The sequence below is a fragment of the Girardinichthys multiradiatus genome, chromosome 4 (genome assembly GCF_021462225.1).
Source record: "Girardinichthys multiradiatus isolate DD_20200921_A chromosome 4, DD_fGirMul_XY1, whole genome shotgun sequence".
NCBI lineage: Eukaryota > Metazoa > Chordata > Actinopteri > Cyprinodontiformes > Goodeidae > Girardinichthys > Girardinichthys multiradiatus.
Genome location: NC_061797.1, coordinates 33,908,228 through 33,927,659, shown reverse-complemented (window position 1 = coordinate 33,927,659; position 19,432 = coordinate 33,908,228). Strand labels below are relative to the sequence as shown.

The following is a 19,432-nucleotide window of genomic DNA, read 5'->3' as shown; positions in this document are numbered from 1 at the left end:
AAAGCTAAAGACCTTGTAAAAATGGCAGCTGAAACTGGTAAAGAGGATCTTTATCTACAGTGAAAGACTTGTGCTGACATGAAATGAAAGGCCATTTTAGAGAGGAAAAAAATTCCATTGCTCCAAAGCAATATAAAAAGAAACATTACAGTTTGCAAATGCACACCTTAATTTATGGAAACATGTCCTGTGAATTATTTAAAGACTGGCTGTTGCTTTAATGATTGTTTCATACAATCCTTAAAAAAAAAAAAGTAAATTTTGTTGCAATCCCCCCAGGTTTTACTCAACCAGCAGCAAAGGAAGGCCAAAATTATCACTCAGATTTGAAAAACATAATTAACATACTGATTGTTTAGATAGAGTATGTCAATTCTCAGAATATTCAGTTAGATTTGCGCATATTATTTTGAGCTCAAACTTCACAAAACCCCTTTGCGCTTAGGAGGTTAAAGATTGCATATTAATAATTAACTAATATAAGAAAAACAGCATTTTCTTTAATAACTGCCTATGATTATTATTTTGATTACCCTACAGTGTATTTAGTGGAGAGAGTAACAAATGGGTGCTGGTCATTTTGCCCCTGTCAAAGCACCAAAAACAAAACCTATCAGCTGTGCTTTTAACAAGTTTTCTATTGCTTTTATGTGTGTGCGTATGCACTGGAATTTGTCCCAGCCCAGAAATTGGACAATTTCCTGCATATTGACTGGTTGAGAAGCCACTAGTCTTCTGTAAGGAAATGTGGTTATATGACTCCAATAAAAGACACCAGTTAGAGGTCACCTATGGTTACTTTAGTATAATCAGGAGGCCTTACCCTGCCATTATTCATTAGAACCAACTGGTAGAAAAGCGGATCAATCACATAATAATTAGAAATAAAGCTTAATGTAAAGCGTTCAGATAATATTTAATTAAATGATAGGAATAATTTATTGCTTTATTCCCATGGCAATTAACCACAACAAAATTATTTCCAACTTTGTTGCATGTTACCTAGATAAAATCCAACAGTAAAAACAGGAAATACCAATAATCAGCAGCATGCCATTACTGCACTGTTACCCATGTATTGTCATATTGCACTAATCAGACATCAACTGTCTGTCCATATTATCTAAATGATTTCAGCATTTTTATTGTATCTCCATACTTCATGAAAAATAACAGTTCAACTTATATGCAATTGTTGGTATGTGACTACAAAATAGTTTCTTTTCAGGTTCGAAATGGGAGTAGGAAGAAACGAAATGGGGTTATAAATAGAAATTAAGAAGCGAAGTGACCTACAGTATCAGGATATTTGTAGGGTTGAGTTGAGTCTTTGCTCCCCATGAAATCCCCCTTGGTGGCACCAAAATTAGAATGGAGTAGCGTATTTCTAACCAGACATAATTACTTTCATGGATGCATGTTGGTTTGTTTAAGGATGTGCATTAATTGCATTCTTAAAGAATGATACAGTGTTTGTATTGCGACTGATACATCATTAAATGATTTTCTTCGAGACTTTCTGCCACTGATTATCGTTGCTTAGAGACGGAAGTAGCTTTCTTCTTTGGTCCTAAGAGCCACTTGTCTGAAACCCAGACGCCTCCCACGTAGGTGGGGGGTAAAGCATTATAAACCACGCAGGGAGGGGGTCATCATTTAAATCGCATATTAATGTCTGTCTGTTTTAAAACTCTTTGGTGTTCTGTTTTTGAAGGAAAAATGTCGAGCAGCTTTCTCTAATTCTGCTTCCAAGATTCTCAAGTTTCCGTTACTCGGTTCTAGTCAGTGTAACGTTGCAGCACCGTTACTTTGTGCCCGGTATCCTGCCGCCTCGAGCGCCCCTTGGCAGATGGCAGCACGAGGTAATCTTCTTAATACCGCGTGCCGCATGTTCTGAATGAGAGAGGAAAGAGGGAGACGAAAAATAGCAGCTTCAACAAGTTTAGGTTGTACTGGCATGATATCCCTCGGTAAACTCGGAGCCTTAAACGACGAGCGAGGTAATTTAGTCACGTTTTGAAAGGACTACTTTTTGGGGAGCGGCATTTGTTAACGGTGACGGACAGGTGTGCTGGACAACCTGTTGGGGACTTGCTTTCTTTGACTCACGCCAGAACAAGTTGAATGCTTGTCGACGCTGCATGTGATGGGGAGAGAGCTTTGTGCAGGGGGTCCAAAACAGGTAAATATTCTGCCACTACTACATATTTAGAATGTTTTAGTATCTGCATAGATTTGTAAATTTGCTCGGCTTAGAGAACAGTATGGGTTATTAGATAGAGGGGAGCCGTTGCTATTTTCTAACGGACTTTACAGCCGAGCCAGGGCCATGTAATATAACACTTGAGATGACTACATGGCTGGCCTCTTTTTTTGTGTGTGTCAAAATGTGAAATTGAAGCTGCAAAGTATTGTAATAAAGAGAGCTTTGGCCTAAGCCTCAATTTCCAACAAACTTATTTGAGAACCTGTTTAGTTGGATAAAACCTGGGGGCCAGATGCCAGAGAAAAAAGGGCATGTTTAATTCAATGGAAAATGAAGAAAAGCGAGAGGCAATGTAGCAGTATCAGTTGAGCTGTGCCTCCATCAAGCTGTACATGATAGTGTGGGCTTTGGTCGGGGAATAGCCTGCATGGCATTTCACTCTCCTCAGATTTGTCTGATGTTGGATTTTGGTCTGACCAGTTCTCTTTTTTCCCCTCTTTTTCCAGATTGTGAAATCCTACCTATCATGCGAAGGCTTTGGTTGTGGTTTGCTTGAGTGTGTAGGTGTGGGGTTGAGGGACAGAGACTGTGTAACAGAGGACTAATCTTGGGAGCTTCACCCTAGGGGCACTGGCCTGTAAAAATGTCCCTGTAACCCTGGAATCATGAAACCATGACAGTCATCACTTATTCAAACAGTGAGGGGAGGCTTCAGAACAAAATTCCGGTTCTTGAACATCCCTCAGCCTGTGGGGATGTTCCAGAATCCATGTCTGACATTCTAGAACCTGGAACCATGCTGGACTCCTTAAAGATTCAAGAATATTATGGGGTCAAACACACAAAGATGAGTAAAGAGAAGAGTGATATTAAAGAACAAAGTATTCATAGGAAGTTTCAAACAATGGGACAAGGAATCAACAGTTGCAGAAAAGATGTAAAAGGATATCTTAAGTTGGTTAATGGAGAGAACAAGAATGAACCAAATCTCACATGGATGTGTTCATTTGGAAAAAACGGGAGTGGAATCCTGCAAAGAGAAAAAATAGTGCAGAATGAGCTTGTGTTTGCATTAACACATCAAAGCATCCATGAAGAAAAATATAAGATGAATTTCTTCAGACTGAAGTGGCATAAAGTCTGGTTCTGGTTACTTCTTATGTTCCTAAGCGTATATCCTAAACCTGCTTCATCACAGGTAAGAATTGTTTTTAAGAACTGTGCCTACACTGTGATTTAGTCCTTGTTACTTGTAAACAGTATTAGACTGACACATCTGTAGTAGGAGAAAGACAGGTGTGACAACCTTAAAAATGTTTCTGTCATACTCGGGTGTTCCAGTATGTCATGGCTGTGTTTACTTGATTTTATTGCTAGTTATTTAAGCATTGTTTTGGTAATGTTTTTCTTAATATTGCTTTTATTTTGGCTACAAACACATACCAAAATGTTCCTTTGAAAATTATGTTTTAGGAACTATTATTAAACAAATAAAATGTGTTTTGTGTAGAAAATAGCCAAACAACAAAAACAAACTAATTCAAAGAAAACCTGACCCCCCAAGTGGTTTCTAATTACAGCTTTTTTACGAGGGATTCTCTTGCTGTCTATACCTGCTGGTGTCATCAAGAAAACATTTTCTAACACCTTCTGCATCTCTCACAGGGACATTTCCCACGAATGGAGAATATTGCAGCTTTCAAGCCTGTGTCAACCTCACCGCTTCGCTCCACCTGTGGCGTTTCGGAGCAGAGCAGCTACTGCCAGTTACCTTCCTCACAGGATGAACTGCATTTGTGTTTTCAATTAATGTGTGTCCAGGAGTGCCCCTATAGATCCTCCACACCACCTTATGCCCCACTGCTGTTAGCAGCACACAGGTAGCTGGTTTAAGTTTTAGGAAGTTATTACAATGTTATGTATGATCTCTGACTTTTTAAATACACTCACAAATCTACTCTAAAATGCAAAATATTCATTATTTTTGTTCACATTCATATATATATATATTTTTTTTAGTACGTGACTTTTTTACTTTTTTCTATGTAGAACCAAGACTTTGTTACTGGTGCTATATACAAAATGTTTACGTACATTACAATTAAATTAATTGATTAAAAAATTCCCCTTGACTCAACAGAGCTTTACAGTTTAATAAAAGTTATTTATACATCAATAGATCTCTTAAATTGTTTGTACGTACAACTCGTAGTTGTAAAGCACTGCAAAAGAGGAGAATAAAAAGGGATTATAGAGACAAAAATGGTACAATCAATAAAATCATCACAAAAAAGCATTAAATAAAAAGGGTGTTTAGCTGCTTGTGGAAATAAAACCTTTTTTAAGGTGCCTGTATTGACACGTGTAAACTTATTTCTACCAGGAGTACGTGTGTAACTGAAGACACTGTTGACACTCATCCTGGGACTCAGACAGAGGCTGAAAGCAAAACAAGTTCAGATGGACTTTTTGCTGGACCTGATGGTATACTGTTTCAACCCAGCAGAGATGGATGTCTGGTCACTCCTCCTTCACAGGCAATAGGACCACGTGGTTCCCTCACCTTGGCAGTGTGGTTAAAACCAAGCTCTACTGGGGAGATGTGAGTTATATGTTTCATAAATTTAGATAACCTGAAATATTTGTCAGATACATAAATTAATGTCCCAGGCTTTATTTGAATGGATTCAAATATTTGCTGTTGTTTATTAGCAACTGAAAAAATTTCCTGTGTTGAATAAAAGAAAGAAGTGTTCAAAAGCTTTTTTTAAAAAAACTAAATGTCTCTAGATAATTAAGCTGGCATTGCCAAGTGACTATGTTTCCAACATATTGGATATCAGAGGGTTGCTTTTGGAAGATACATGACTTTAAGTACGTCCTCCCCTCTAAACTGACAAATCAGTGTGCCACTTTGACATAAAGGAGTGTTTTGTTGAAAGGTAAACTGCATCAGTTGACATTTTGAATCAACTATCAGATAGCTAGACAGTGTAACAGCCATGGCCAGAGCTGTTGTCTAATAAAATCCTATCCCTTATGGAGAAATGGCCTACATAAAAAAGTAAATGCAAAGAATCATGAATAAATTGTAACCTGAAACTATGAAGGTTCATTTAATGTAAAAAGCCCGTCATCCTTATATTGGTGAATTATACAAACCTACTGGTCAGATTTACCAACAAGGATGATTTTATTCTTTTCACTTAGTTTCTCTGTTCATTTAAATCTTAAAAGACTGTTCTAGTGACGCAAAACACTGAAATGTTTTTGAGTCCTTTTAGTAGGTTATAATATGCCTACCTTTCGGCCTTTTATTTGTCTGTTTATTTTACAGGTGTAAAAATAGAGTAGCCAGTTGTAAGGATAGTTCAGATATTTTCAACTGGCGTTGTGTTTAGAGGTTATGACTCAAGACCACCTTTACTATAGCTGGATATCCAGTAAAAGGTTATGTCTTTTAAGTATTTGTTGGTGGAAGGTATCTGTAACAGACCTTGACATGCCATTTTTTTTTGTTTGTATTTTTGTAAATGAGGTTTAAAGCTTTATAAAACATTTTTGCTTGAGGTGGTTTACCATTTGAGATTAGAGATATTGTAAAGTAGTAGAAGTCTGCTTTGTTTCTGGCCCTGCTCTGAAAAGCTGAGAGCTGAAAGACTTATCTCCACTTATATTCCATCGAAGTAAAGATTTTGAGATAGTTATCTGCTGCAGGTGAACACCTTACCACAGTATTGCATCATTTGCCATGCATTTCAGTGGCATATGAGTATATACAGCTTTTAGTAAATATTGTTCCAGCAGTGCCTTATACTGTACACGTGCCACTGCTATGAAATGGACACAAGTGCAACTGAAATGTCCCAGTAATGAACCAATAACACTTAATCTCTTTCTGTGCTGTGCAGATGCACCATCTTCATCAATGATGATTCACTCACATCTGTATCCTGAATGCTTGAACTGATAAGTCATAGAACATTGTGAATTAAAAAAAATGTCATCTTACACTGTATTACATAAGGGCACATAAAAAGGGACACGCAAACTTTAAATATGTAACAGCACTTGATGTTTCACAAATGCACATAATTTCCTCATGTTTAGACGCATGTAAAACACATCCTTTCATTTACCAGCATACATTTCAAGATATTGTGAAGTATCAAAATAGCACTTTACTATTTTGTAGATGTTTGTGAAAGGGAAAACCGTGACAAGCTGATCTCACAAAGAATATGTCATGCCTGTTCAGGTCAGCTTCACCATCAGGAAACAACAAGCTGTCATGTCCTACTTAGACTCTTTGAGTGTTGGAGAAAGTGAGAGAGACTGTGCCAGTATGTTCCAGGCCTTGCCAGTGTGGTGCATGGTTACAGAGGCTTAGATCAGCTTTCAATCACATACACCAACCAGTGTATAGACAAGGCGAATACATGTACAAAAGAGATCTGTTGACTTTTATTGGCAACCATATCTATTTTCATACAGCAATCTGAGATGTTCACAAGTCAGTTTTTCCAAATCAAGTCTCTTGCCCCAAGTCAAATTCAAGTCTTTAACAACTGAAAAAAACATTTCCTAGTCAAATCCACTATATCTACTGTAGCTGTAACCCTGCAAAGGGGTAGGTTAGGATTCCAAACTTGTTCTGTTTGTCCCTAGGTCTAAATTACCACACAAACATTTAACTACCTTTTAAATTCTTTTATATTTATTAAATTATGTTTTAATCATTTAACATTTAACTGCTAAAGGCTACTTTAGTATTTTGAAAATTAATCAAATGTAATATTTGCCATTTTAGAAATATAAATAGGCATTTATGCGCTGAGAAAAATGTTAAGAGATCAAAACCTGCTAGGTTGAATTTCATATGTTTTAATGTGTCCTGTCCGGCAGAGTGGCACTCAGAATTGTTGTCCGAGTGCCAAGAAGAAGCCCAGCATGTTTACTGTCACCAGTGGAGCATTATGGTTTTCGCTATAATGGACCGCTTGATATATATATAATAAACTTTATTAGAAATTGCTTTGGGATTGTTTCAAATGCAATAAAAATAAACTATATCTGTGCATCTGTAAATACCTGAATCCAAACACCTGTGAGTGTATGTGTAAGCGCACTTGTGTATATACATTTTCTCCATGAGAATATTTTAACAGCTGGGTGAGAAGTCACAGACCTGCCCCCCAGGACTTGAGGCGGAGACAGAAGAGTTTGGAGCCACAGACCTGCCCCCCCAGGACCCGAGTCTCCCTTCGCACCCCAGGGAAGAGCAGAGGGGAGCCCTGGGTGCACCACCCAGCAGCCACAGCGCTGAAGCCCCAGGGAGCTGCAAGGACAAGCCCACAGGTCCGGCCAACTGCCAGGTATGCCAGAGCAGATCCAGGCATGGAACCAGAGCTGAGTCCTCCTAGCAGAGGTCCAACAGAGTCAGGGGAATCAGGTCCCGCCATGCAGCCACCGGGAGTGAGCCAGAACCCAACCCCGGACACCAAGATCCACCAATGCACCGCCGGGGAGTGTGACCAGGGGGAAATAGACCCCAGATTTGATGGGGGACCTAAGATGATCCAGAAGGGGGGGGCAGTCCAAGACCCAACCTGACAGAAACGTAGCACACGCAGTCCCAATCACATGTTCCTACCCTCACGTATACACAGACAAACACCCACACACTCATCGTAAAGACACACAATAATAGATGCCGTACACTCACTCACACCCATACAAACTCTATGCTCCCAGGTCCAGGTACCGATACCCCAACATGAATCTCCTCACCGGGCCACCCCCAACCAGGACACAGAGATCGAAGTCATGCCCCTGAACACAAATTCCATGAATCCCCTTACCACAGGGGCACACACTTGCAGAAGATCTCCACCCATGAAAGGCCGATGAAAACACATCCGCACGGCGCGAGCCCCTCACATGGCCCCCAGCTCCAACCACACCTGCCGCGTCATCCCCCCCCACACAGTACGCTGCGAGAGCAAGGTAACTGCCCTGCATAGTGCCGCCCATGTTGAATTTCTGAATAAATGAAAAAAAAAATGCTTTTTTATCTAATAACCTAGCACCTGTTTATCTCTCTCTTCATAATGTCCACTCCTTTGTGATGTATTGCGATTGTGATGAATTAGAGTTCAGAGGGTTTTTTTTCTCCTCACTGTGGGCTGGATAATTTTTTATAATATTGGGAAACAATTTTCTAAAGCTATGTCGAGTCTAACTTGAGTCTGAAGTCTTTTATTTTTACGACTTGAGTCTTTGTCTCAAACTTGCCATTTCTGACTAATGTTGGGTTTCTTGAACACTCAATTCTGCTTGTTTTAAAACGTGTCTTTTTGTTTAGGTATTTTTCAATAGGATTGTCATTTGAAACTTTTTGTGGAATTTTGGTGACAGTGTTTGCTTTTTTGTATTTAGATACTGGGAATTTTTGTTCTGGTTCTATGTTACATAATCAGAATTAATGGGCCTAAGAGTTCATCATATTCTTGTTTTATTTCTTGGGAAAGATCTCCAGAACTTTAATAATTTCACTAGTTATGTTTTTATTCATATAAATGTTATTTTCAAACAACACCGTTTTCACTAATTCAGGTTTAATGACAAATGTAGGTTTTATTCTGATGAGCTGAATTAAGTAACTGCGGTTTGATAAAGATGGTAAGTTGCAAGTTGAGCATACATTTATGTGCAGTGTAGACAATCAAGGAATCACATCTATTTGTGTATTTGATGTGTTTTTTACAAGCAGTTTTTTTCACTTCACTTATCTAACATTGTGTGTATGCATTTATATCGGCTTTTTTGCTGAAAATATCTGCGGGTATGACTTAAGAGAAGCATCAAGTTTGCATGAAGCTCAGGCACAACACATTAATGGTTACATGATCTGGTCATGTACTGGATGTTATTGCTGTTAGAGAAATTTAAATGGGATTGTCAGATCGCGAGATATTTCTCAGTGTGTTTAGGAAGTCATTTGTCTGTGAAGTCGGATGATGGAAAACTCTTGTTGTCTTGGCCTACCGAACATGACACCTGTGTGGCTGAATGCGTCTCAGTAGAGTCATATCTCCCCTCTCACTCACTCACTCACTTTCTCTGCCCCTGTTATTCTTGCCATTGTTGCCCATCCATCTTTTGTTGTACAGATGATCATGGCTGCCATCAAAGAAGCCAGATGAAAGGAGGTCTCTGTCTCCACCTCTGTCCATCGCTCCTCAGTTTTTTTTTGTTTTTTTTTTGTTTGTCTCTCCCTCTGTGATTTCACATCCCCTCATTTGAACAATGGACAGAGCTAACCACCTGTTCTTACAACCCATGCTATTTATTACATCAACACTGTACTCTCAGAAGCTGATTGTTTTATCATGTTTAGGGATTTTTATTTTAGTTTGTACACCCTATTAACTTTCTTTTTACTGCCATCTTGGATTGTCCTGCTGTCAAGTTTTTTTTTTTTGTCTGGTCAACTCCCCCAAATTATGTGTTCAACAAGTCTGCGATGAAAACAATTATAGAAATGGGGAGGTTTGTTCAGAGTTCCTTTATTTACTGTTTTACATTGTTTTATAATCTCATTAGGTTGAAGAAAGTTATCATGGGGAAGGTAGCTAGACCAGTGGGAAAAACTAAAGTACTAACTCAAGAGTAAAATCACACCTAAAGTAAAATGATCCTAAGGGTTTCCAGCACTAAAATATAATGAAAGTTCTATATTTATCACTCATTTTAGAACGTGAAACTCATAAATTATATGGTTTCATCACACATAGTGAAATATTTCAGACATTTATTTCTTGTCACGATCATTATTATGGCTTACAGATCATGAAAACCCAAAATTTAGCAGTCGCCAATCCATTGCAGGGCAACACAGAGACGTACAGGACAAACAACCACGCACACACTCATTCATACCTAAGAGCAATTTAGAGAGACCAATTTACCTAACAGTCATGTTTTCGGACTGTAGGAGGAAGCAGGAGTACCCGGTGAGAACCCATGCATGCACATGGGGAACATGCAAACTCCATGCAGAAAGACCCCTGGCCAGGAGTAGAACCCAGGACCTTCTTGCTGCAAGGCAACAGTGCTACGAACTGTGGCACTGTGTATACAATCAGCTAATTTATTCAAAACCTGCAAAGGCTTCCTGAGCCTCTAAATGGTCTTTTAGTCTGGGTCAGTTGGCAACACAATGATAGGTAAGACTCAGTTGTGGCCGGCCCATAGGTGGCGCCTCCCTCCCTGATAAAACGGGGAAATGTAAATATATAGTAAATTTATATTTCTGATGTCAGTCTGTCTATCTCAGTTTTACTGACTAAGGTGTACCTCTATGTAATATGAAATATATATGAACTACATTTCCCTCCTATTGATATTGATTCACCAGAGAATTCCCACAGACAGACTGGTATACTTCTATCATGGGGCACTGTTAAGAGTGCCCCAGCGGTGCAGCCGGATAGCCAATCGTGTGCAGTTGCTATAGCAAATGAATAAATATATATGGCCAATGAGTATTTGGCCACATGTTCATTGTTGGATATAAAGGTCCCAATGTCTGGAGGACCTGGACTTCAATTACACTTCAGTAGTGTGTACAAACAAGTATTTAGCGAATTAGAAATTAACTAGGGCTGAAACGATTCCTTGAATGATTTGAATACCTCAATAACTAAAATTCCTCAAGGCTAATTATCTCCCACGAGGCTTTGTTAAATTCTGTTTAACTATTTGGTGCACTGTGTTTCGACCATGTGACTATTTTTATTGAACACACACTCTTCTGCAAATGATAGCCTGATATGCCAAGTGTAGTTATCAGCTACAGAGCGGGGGTAAAAAGAAAACAAAAAAACACAGAAAAGTAGAAAGAAAGAAAGTGATTATAGAAAATGTCCAAAGTGTGGGAATACTTTAAACTTCACAGGAAACAAAACTATGCTTATATATATATATATATATATATATATATATATATATATTATATATGTGTATATATATATATATACGTGTATATGTATGTATATATATGTATGATTTTACATCATCCTTTACCCATTCTGCTTTTGAAGAATTTAAGCAACTGGCTTTTACCTGTGAGAAATGTATATATTGGTAATTCATTGTTTAGTGCTGAAAACATTTGAATGATGTACACATGCATATGCAAGTCTGCATGGGCTCACTGTCTATTGTAAATTTAAAAGCTCTTTTTCTCATGAATCCATCTATAGTATTCTGTGATTTATTGGGTATGCTGCCCTGGGTTCATAAAAGCCATGATTTCCTATAAAACATCAGTGAAGGTGGTTAATATGACACGTAGCGGTTGTGCATGTATGTGCACGGTGCAACATTGAAACCCTCGCGGTCGTGTAAAATATTGAGATTCAGTGGGAAAATGTCAAAATGAGGGGCTAGATGCACTAGTGCTCAGCTTCAGTGGGTTTGTGTTTTCTGGTTTTAGGTCATGTTAATTCTGCTTAGATGAATTTTAAGCCGCTGTTTGTAGACCGTTAAATTTTGAAATATTTAAATTTATTTCTAATTTACTGTGTATGCTTTCTTGTAGGACGGTACTGGAGAAGAGCTCAGAGAAGCATTTGGTTTTTTCTCTGACAGCGTCTGAGCGGGCTGTAACCTTCAGATATGGTCAAACCAACAATCCAACCTCTCTGATGGTAAGCTTCAGAACAGAGGGCCGGCTACTGCTAAACAGGTGGACACATCTTACTTTGCAGGTGAGAAATCTAAATAGTTTGAGGATCAATATTATGACACTGGATTGGAAGTTCAGACTCGAAGGTTTAATTGTAGCCAATAATAAAGTAGCCATTATGGAGTATTGTATTTAATACTAATAAATTTGATAAGGGTGTTTTTATTCCAGTTTATTTAATGCATCAACCAGAAAAAGAAACATGTTAGGTAACGTGACTCTCAGTTTGCTGTTGCATTTTAGGAAAAAACAAATAAGCTGAAGAAAGAGCACAGCATTTTCTCTATAATCAGCAGTACAGAGAGGTAAATAATTTGTCTTCCTCTTCCTGCAGTGCCATAGTCTTTCCTCATAGCATCAACCTTTGTCATGCGTTTCACATATCTCTCTTTAAAGTTTCAAGTTTCAAATATTTTTTTATCACGTTTGTTTTTTGTTTTTTTTTTTCATCTACCCCGCTTAACTTAAGTGGTGTATATCAACTTGAAATGTTGTAGGTCGTTGGAAGTCAGTAATACAAGGCCTTCATGGACAAAAAAGTCTTTCACTAGCCTTCATCACTCTTAAATGGCAGCTAGTGAAGTGGAGAGAATTTTGAAGCCTAAATGAATCCCTGTGTGTGTTATTCTGGTTTCTGGTGAAGTGGATCATTTTACAGATTTTTCCACTGGACAGTCTCACTCTTTCATCATCATGGGTAACAGCCAAGATACAACCCAGACAAACGGGTTACCTTGAGGAGCCTTGTCATTTTTAGATGCCTGTAATCTAAATTATCTTCTTGCTTTTTGTCATTTTGAACTGACCCATATTTTAAGACACTGTTTCATTTTGTGTAAAAGTATTTGTTGTAGTCCCTTCCTGTTACATAACCAGTGATCACACTACATTACATAAATACTCAAGTTCTCAATTTAACTGTTGCATTTAATATTTAGCAAAACTCAGTTTAGCACTCCAATACTTTTTAAGTGGACCATTTCCTCTTTTTATATAACTTGTGCTACATAGGTTTAGAGAAATGAAAATCTCTGTGTGAGCATGAACTAGCTCTCTTTTGTGATTTGTTTAAAAATCGAGCTCCTGTGTGAAAACTCAGCAATTTGCAGCATCATTTCAACTCTCAGCAGCATTATTTTGCCAGAGCAGAGAATCTAACTTGACACCTTAGTTTACAGTATGCTGATGGGTGTTGATGTTTGAAAAATGTGGCAGCCCAACCTGTTGTTGGCTAAATGCAGTGTTGCTGATGGCTCAGATTGTAGACAGTGTATGTACAGTATGCAAAATCCCTTCTAGGGATAAAGTTGTCATATGTGCCTATGCATAGCACACTGCTCGATGTGCCAGTTCAGACGAGACATGGAGTGAGGCTTTTAGGCGTTTTTCTTGAAGTGTGTTGCATTTGTGTAGCTTTGAGGTGTTTTGATGCTTTGTCTGGTTGTGTCTTTCTGTACATCAGTCTGTAATGGTATGGAGATGTGATCAGTTTTGACCATTCAGAAAAAGATTATAATTATCCTTGACACACAAACACTATTCGTGTACTCATATCACTCATGCATGCACACACACTTCTGTACTTGCTCTGTCACATAAATACACTGACACAAACTCACCCCTCACTGGTAATTTGTAGCAGTCTGTCAACCACAATGCAGATATTACTCTAAGGAGTGAAGTAGAAACCCTCCCTATCCACATATAGACACACACACACACATGCACACACCAGTCATCTGCCAGTTTGTACAGATCAAAACACAAAAAAAAGACAGTCAAAAGGAATACCGATTTCCAAGTGCCAGGAGCATTTCTCTCTCTCTCTCTCACACACACACACACACACACACACACACACACACACACACACAAACTCAAGGTGCCAGAAGCAAGGTGCTGTAGGGATGCTGGTGCTCCCTAGGTAGTTGTCTTATCTGATTATGGTAACGATGTAGAGAACAACGGAGGAAAACGCAGCCTGAGGGAGAAAGGACTGACAGAGGAGGAAAGATGGGGGAAGTGAGGGAGTAGGCTCAGCGTAGTTAAGTGCAGTCAGCTAATGCAGGTCTAATCCTTCAGTGCATTTTTCTAAAAAACATTAAATAGTAAATGTTTGCAAAAAATTACTTTCAATCTTTCCACTCTTTTATATTAATGAACTCCATACATGTTCTAAATAAGAATACTAAAAATAAATGTGTTCTTTTAAAATAAAGAGTTCTGCACCACACATAGTAAAATGTTTACTCTATAAAGTTTTTTTTTTTTTTTTTTTTTTTTTTTTTGAAGGTTGTTTATTAACAAACCCAAAAAACCACATAAGGACTACAGTGGTTTCCATGTTGAAGATTACGTACATTAACTGTTAACTGTATTGCTTAAGCAGTTTTATTTTGCAGTTTCTATTGATTTTTTTTATGCTTGCATTTACCCTTGAACAAACACAGTTAATGTATTTATAAAGGTTTAATAATTCAAATTTGCACTCTAATAAAGCTTTGTTATTTAGAAATAGAAATGTTTTATTCCACATAAAGTCTCTAAACCTTTCAGGGAATTTGCTGAAGAATTTTACCAAATTTGAACATTGCAAAATGCTCAACAGCTTGATATCCATTGCAAAACTAGCATAGCAGTAATAATAGCAGTAATATCCCTTTTTTAAAGGTCTGCTGCAGAGTGTGAATGACACCACATCAAGTTTCTGCTGTTAACTTTATGAATGGAGAGCCCAAACTTATGAATGTAGGCACTGTGTGTCTACATTTGTGTGTGAAGAATACTCTTCCTGTATGACTGTACATCAGGTGCCATTCTTGCTTTGAAGTAGTAGCATGTTGCTGTTGCATTTTTTGCTTTTGGGGAGCAACCACATTGAATTTAGCTGGTATAAATTGTCTAGGTTGATGCCTCACCATGACCAATGCTGAGTGTATTTTGTGACCTAATAAAACGACAAAAGACTTGTCACTATATGGATCTATTATCATTGCAACTTTTACCAATAGCACAGCAGACATCAGAGCAGACAGTGAAGTGGACAAGGATGATGCAGAAGCTAAAATCTAAAAACAAGTCGGCGTTAAACTGACTTGCAACACAAAACTGATATGGCAGCGGTGACGGTTCACACAACAGAAAAAAGGTGACAGATTATGGCAGAAACCTGGGTATTTGTTCAAATAATTACTCTAACAGTTGCTTCCCCTCTCTGTGAGCTATATACACACCTTCAAAAGAAACGTTTGCAAGCCTGCTGTTTCTCATAGGTCCTGATGGGAACAATGTGCATGTCATTCGATTTTAAGAAAAAAACTTGACATTTTAGTGATTTTCATGGTATTGATTTAATTACTTTGTTTTATGACAAATATAAAAGGAAAAAAGTAGAACCCCTGATTTAAAAAGTAAGAGGGGAAATTACAGAGAATGAAAGAAAAATTGGGTTTTAATGAAAACTTCACTCTGGAGTACCAGCTTTGTGTCCGACAGAAATCTGGGGTGGGGGGGGGTTCTGTCTGTTAGCACATTAACATTAATGTAAGCGGCAGCAATTGGAACAACCAGTCACAATGGTCACATCACAACCCAAGATGTCAGCATTAATGTTTAACGGATGCCTATGCACCCTTCCCTTCACTCACTATTAAGCACACTAGTACATAAATCATGTAGTACATCCACAGGGATTTATTACACACCAATTTGGTGATTTTTCAGAGAGCTTGATTTTTTTTTTGGTGTGTGTTTGTTTGTTTTTAAGATGTGGGGAAAAAAAGCTAATGTACCTTTTTGTTAATGTGGTTAGTGAATTGGAGTCATTGGAAGGTAGAAGTAAGGTGAAAGACATGGATGTGCTTATAATTAACCTAATATTTCTTCTTGCAGATAATTATTTGTTCCCTACTCTCTCTGTGTCATAGTCTGTTTTTGTGACTCTGTGTTTGGCTTTGTTGCAATCACCTTTTGATTCTTGTGGTATTTGCTTTGTGCCTTTTGTGTTGCTCCCTGCGTTCCTATGTGTATATTTGACCTGTTAAACACCTGCAAAAAATTCCTGAGGCCTTTAAAACTCCCAGCCTGGTTCATCACTCAAAACCCCAATCATGGGTAAGACTGCCGACCTGACTGCTGTCCAGAAGGCCACTATTGACACCCTCAAGCAAGAGGGTAAGACACAGAAAGAAATTTCTGAACAAATAGGCTGTTCCCAGAGGGCTGTATCAAGGCACCTCAGTGGGAAGTCTGTGGGAAGGAAAAAGTGTGGCAGAAAACGCTGCACAACGAGAAGATGTGACCAGACCCTGAGGAAGATTGTGGAGAAGGGCCGATTCCAGACCTTGGGGGACTTGCGGAAGCAGTGGACTGAGTCTGGAGTAGAAACATCCAGAGCCACCGTGCACAGGCGTGTGCAGTAAATGGGCTACAGGTGCCGCATTCCCCAGGTCAAGCCACTTTTGAACCAGAAACCGCGGCAGAAGCACCTGACCTGGGCTACAGAGAAGCAGCACTGGACTGTTGCTCAGTGGTCCAAAGTACTTTTTTCAGATGAAAGCAAATTCTGCATGTCATTCGGAAATCAAGGTGCCAGAGTCTGGAGGAAGACTGGGGAGAAGGAAATGCCAAAATGCCAGAAGTCCAGTGTCAAGTACCCACAGTCAGTGATGGTCTGGGGTGCCGTGTCAGCTGCTGGTGTTGGTCCACTGTGTTTTATCAAGGGCAGGGTCAATGCAGCTAGCTATCAGGAGATTTTGGAGCACCCCATAGAGAATCTGTGGGATATTGTGAAGAGAACATTGAGACTCAAGACCCAACACTCTGGATGAGCTAAAGGCCGCTATCGAAGCATCCTGGGCCTGCATAAGACCTCAGCAGTGCCACAGGCTGATTGCCTCCATGCCACGCTGCATTGAAGCAGTCATTTCTGCCAAAGGATTCCCGACCAAGTATTGAGTGCATAACTGTACATGATTATTTGAAGGTTGAAGGTTTTTTGTATTAAAAACACTTTTCTTTTATTGGTCGGATGAAATATGCTAATTTTGTGGGATAGGAATTTTGGGTTTTCATGAGCTGTATGCCAAAATCATCCGTATTAAGACAATAAAAGACCTGAAATATTTCAGTAAGTGTGCAATGAATCTAAAATATATGAATGTTAAATTATCATTACATTATGGAAAATAATGAACTTCATCACAATATGCTAATATTTTGAGAAGGACCTGTATCTCATTCTTTTCCTTGTCACTGCCCCCAGTGCATCCACCTTCTTTGTCCTTCCCTCTTTCCTTTTCATTTTCCTCACACCCAGTTTTCCCTCTCTCCCTCTCCATCTCCCAGGGGACAATTTCCTTTTCTTAAATAAACTGTCATAGCTAGTGTTAAAATATGGGCCTTACATGGGGTAAGCGTGGCAAGGCAAAGGCATGAGGCCCTGGACTGGTATAAAACATGGATAATATGCTGTGAGAGGTAATTGTATCTTTTAGCACTGAGATGAGTAAAACAAATGTCTCCTCGCTGTAGAGTCTCTCTCTATATCCTTTCCCACCTCATGTCTCCTTTCTATGTCTTCCTTTACACACTGCAGTTGTGTTAATATGATAGAGAGAATATTGGCTGTACATCAGAGCTGCTAACAGTTCATTGTGGGGTAAGGCGAGTACAGAGGGTTGAGGTTGGACTAGAAAGGGTGGGAGAGCCTTGAAGACAAAATATCAAGAGAGGCAGGGCAATCACAGGAGAGAAATAAAAAATGAAAGGTGACTATTTGTCTGAAAACAAACGTAACAATCTGTTGAGTCATTAAGTCAAATTTCAGTTTTTACCTTTTTGATCCCTCTTGTGTATCATTAAGGAGAATAATAACATCTTTAACTATCCACTAGACGTTTTGCTTTCAAATCATTTGGCTCAAATGTATCAATAAGTTTAACTTATCAAAATGACTTTGACCAGAACATTATATTCATACATGAAAAGGTTCGCTGGCTTTATTGGTTTTTCAATATAATAGCATGGCAACATTGTGGTCCAAGATTTAAGATATTGAAAATGACTTTTCATTACACCCATTGAAATAAATGTATTTTGTGGCATTTTGTTCAAGATAGATCTGACCCACATACAGAAGAACATTCAGAAGCACAACTGAATTAGTGAAAGGTGTTTTATTTACAAAGTGATACTGGAACGTGAATGGTAGAATCGCCAACTGCATGGAAAGAGGGGAAGGAGAACTGGTGAAAACAAGAACTATTATCTTGAGGAATAAATGAGAAGTAATTATGTTAATAGTAGAACGACTTACTAAGTGAGTGAAGTCAGGTCGCCAGGGGTAGATGAAGTCGTGACCCAGGTGTGTGAAGCGGAGAAAATCCAGATAGTTTACTTGAGCTGTAGAGTGAGTTCTGGTGAGTTCAGGAGTTAATTCAATGGTCAGGTACTTGCATTGGAGGGTGGAAAGGGTACGCTTCTGCCTTGGTTCAGGAGACTGATGATAACAGGAAGCTGCTAGCTTGGTACTTGGAAACAAAATCCAAACGAAACCCATCAAACATATCTTGATCGTCCAGAAACTTCTGGAACCGAAGTCAAAGTTCAATGAAGAATGATCAGAAGTTTCAGGTTTCTGCCAGCGAAGGAACATAAACATCAGCTTAGTAACAAAGAACGAAGCATAGCTTAGAAGTGGCTGAGCTTGTTACCACTGAAGGCAAACACTCTGGCATTGAAGTCCTCCCATGCAATCAACAGATCAGTTGCACCTGTCACCCAGCACACCTGAGAAACTCCAGCACCATCTGAAAACTGACAACAAAAGTGCAGACAAAAACACAAACACACACTGAACCCACAACCCCAACATTTTAAAGAATTAATTTACACTGTAAAGAAGCAGACTTTGATGTGAATTTTAAAGCGTTTTTCCCAGCAATCTTTTCAGCACATCACAAATATAAATAAACAGGAGCAAACAATGTTTGGACAAATTCAAAACCACTTTAGTTTGAGCCAGATGGTAAAAGAACTCTTCCCTACAATATGACAAAGTGAGATTTATGGAGGGGTTGTGATTTTCTGTAAAAATTACCAATTAAAATAATAAAAAAACAAAGACACCACAGAAAACGAATTTCTGTGCTAAACACCTGCAAAATGCATGATAACGGAAGTTACAGTGAAAGACAAAATACAACAATCTGGGTTGCCAAGGCAGTTAGCTGCTAGGTGGGCTGCTCAGTCAGCTCAACCCTTATGTTGTTCATACATGTACTGCTGCACCCACTTATGTGTCCAGACAAGAAAACTAAAACTCTCTTTGAAGATCACCCAGTTGTAAAGAGAGTTTTAGTTTCTCTGTTTTTTTGTTTCTTTAGTTCCTCCTGCTATGCTGCCCCAGTTGGCGAACTCTGGTGAGTGGTAACCTGTTTGCTTCACTGCATTGGGTTTACTTTCTTAACATCACT

At 38.7% G+C, this 19,432-nt stretch overlaps 1 protein-coding gene across 1 annotated transcript in view; it reads left to right on the top strand.

Moving 5' to 3' along the window:
• The first annotated feature begins 1,662 nt into the window (after window positions 1–1,662).
• ush2a (Usher syndrome 2A (autosomal recessive, mild)) overlaps window positions 1,663–19,432 on the top strand; it is a 360,158-nt gene continuing 342,388 nt past the window's right edge. The window contains exons 1-6 of the mRNA XM_047364117.1: window positions 1,663–2,182; window positions 2,713–3,404; window positions 3,872–4,086; window positions 4,590–4,808; window positions 11,811–11,979; window positions 19,343–19,378. Of these exons, the coding sequence (XP_047220073.1) occupies window positions 2,880–3,404; window positions 3,872–4,086; window positions 4,590–4,808; window positions 11,811–11,979; window positions 19,343–19,378 (1,164 nt within the window). The 5' untranslated portion in view covers window positions 1,663–2,182; window positions 2,713–2,879. The remainder of the gene's footprint in view (window positions 2,183–2,712; window positions 3,405–3,871; window positions 4,087–4,589; window positions 4,809–11,810; window positions 11,980–19,342; window positions 19,379–19,432) is intronic.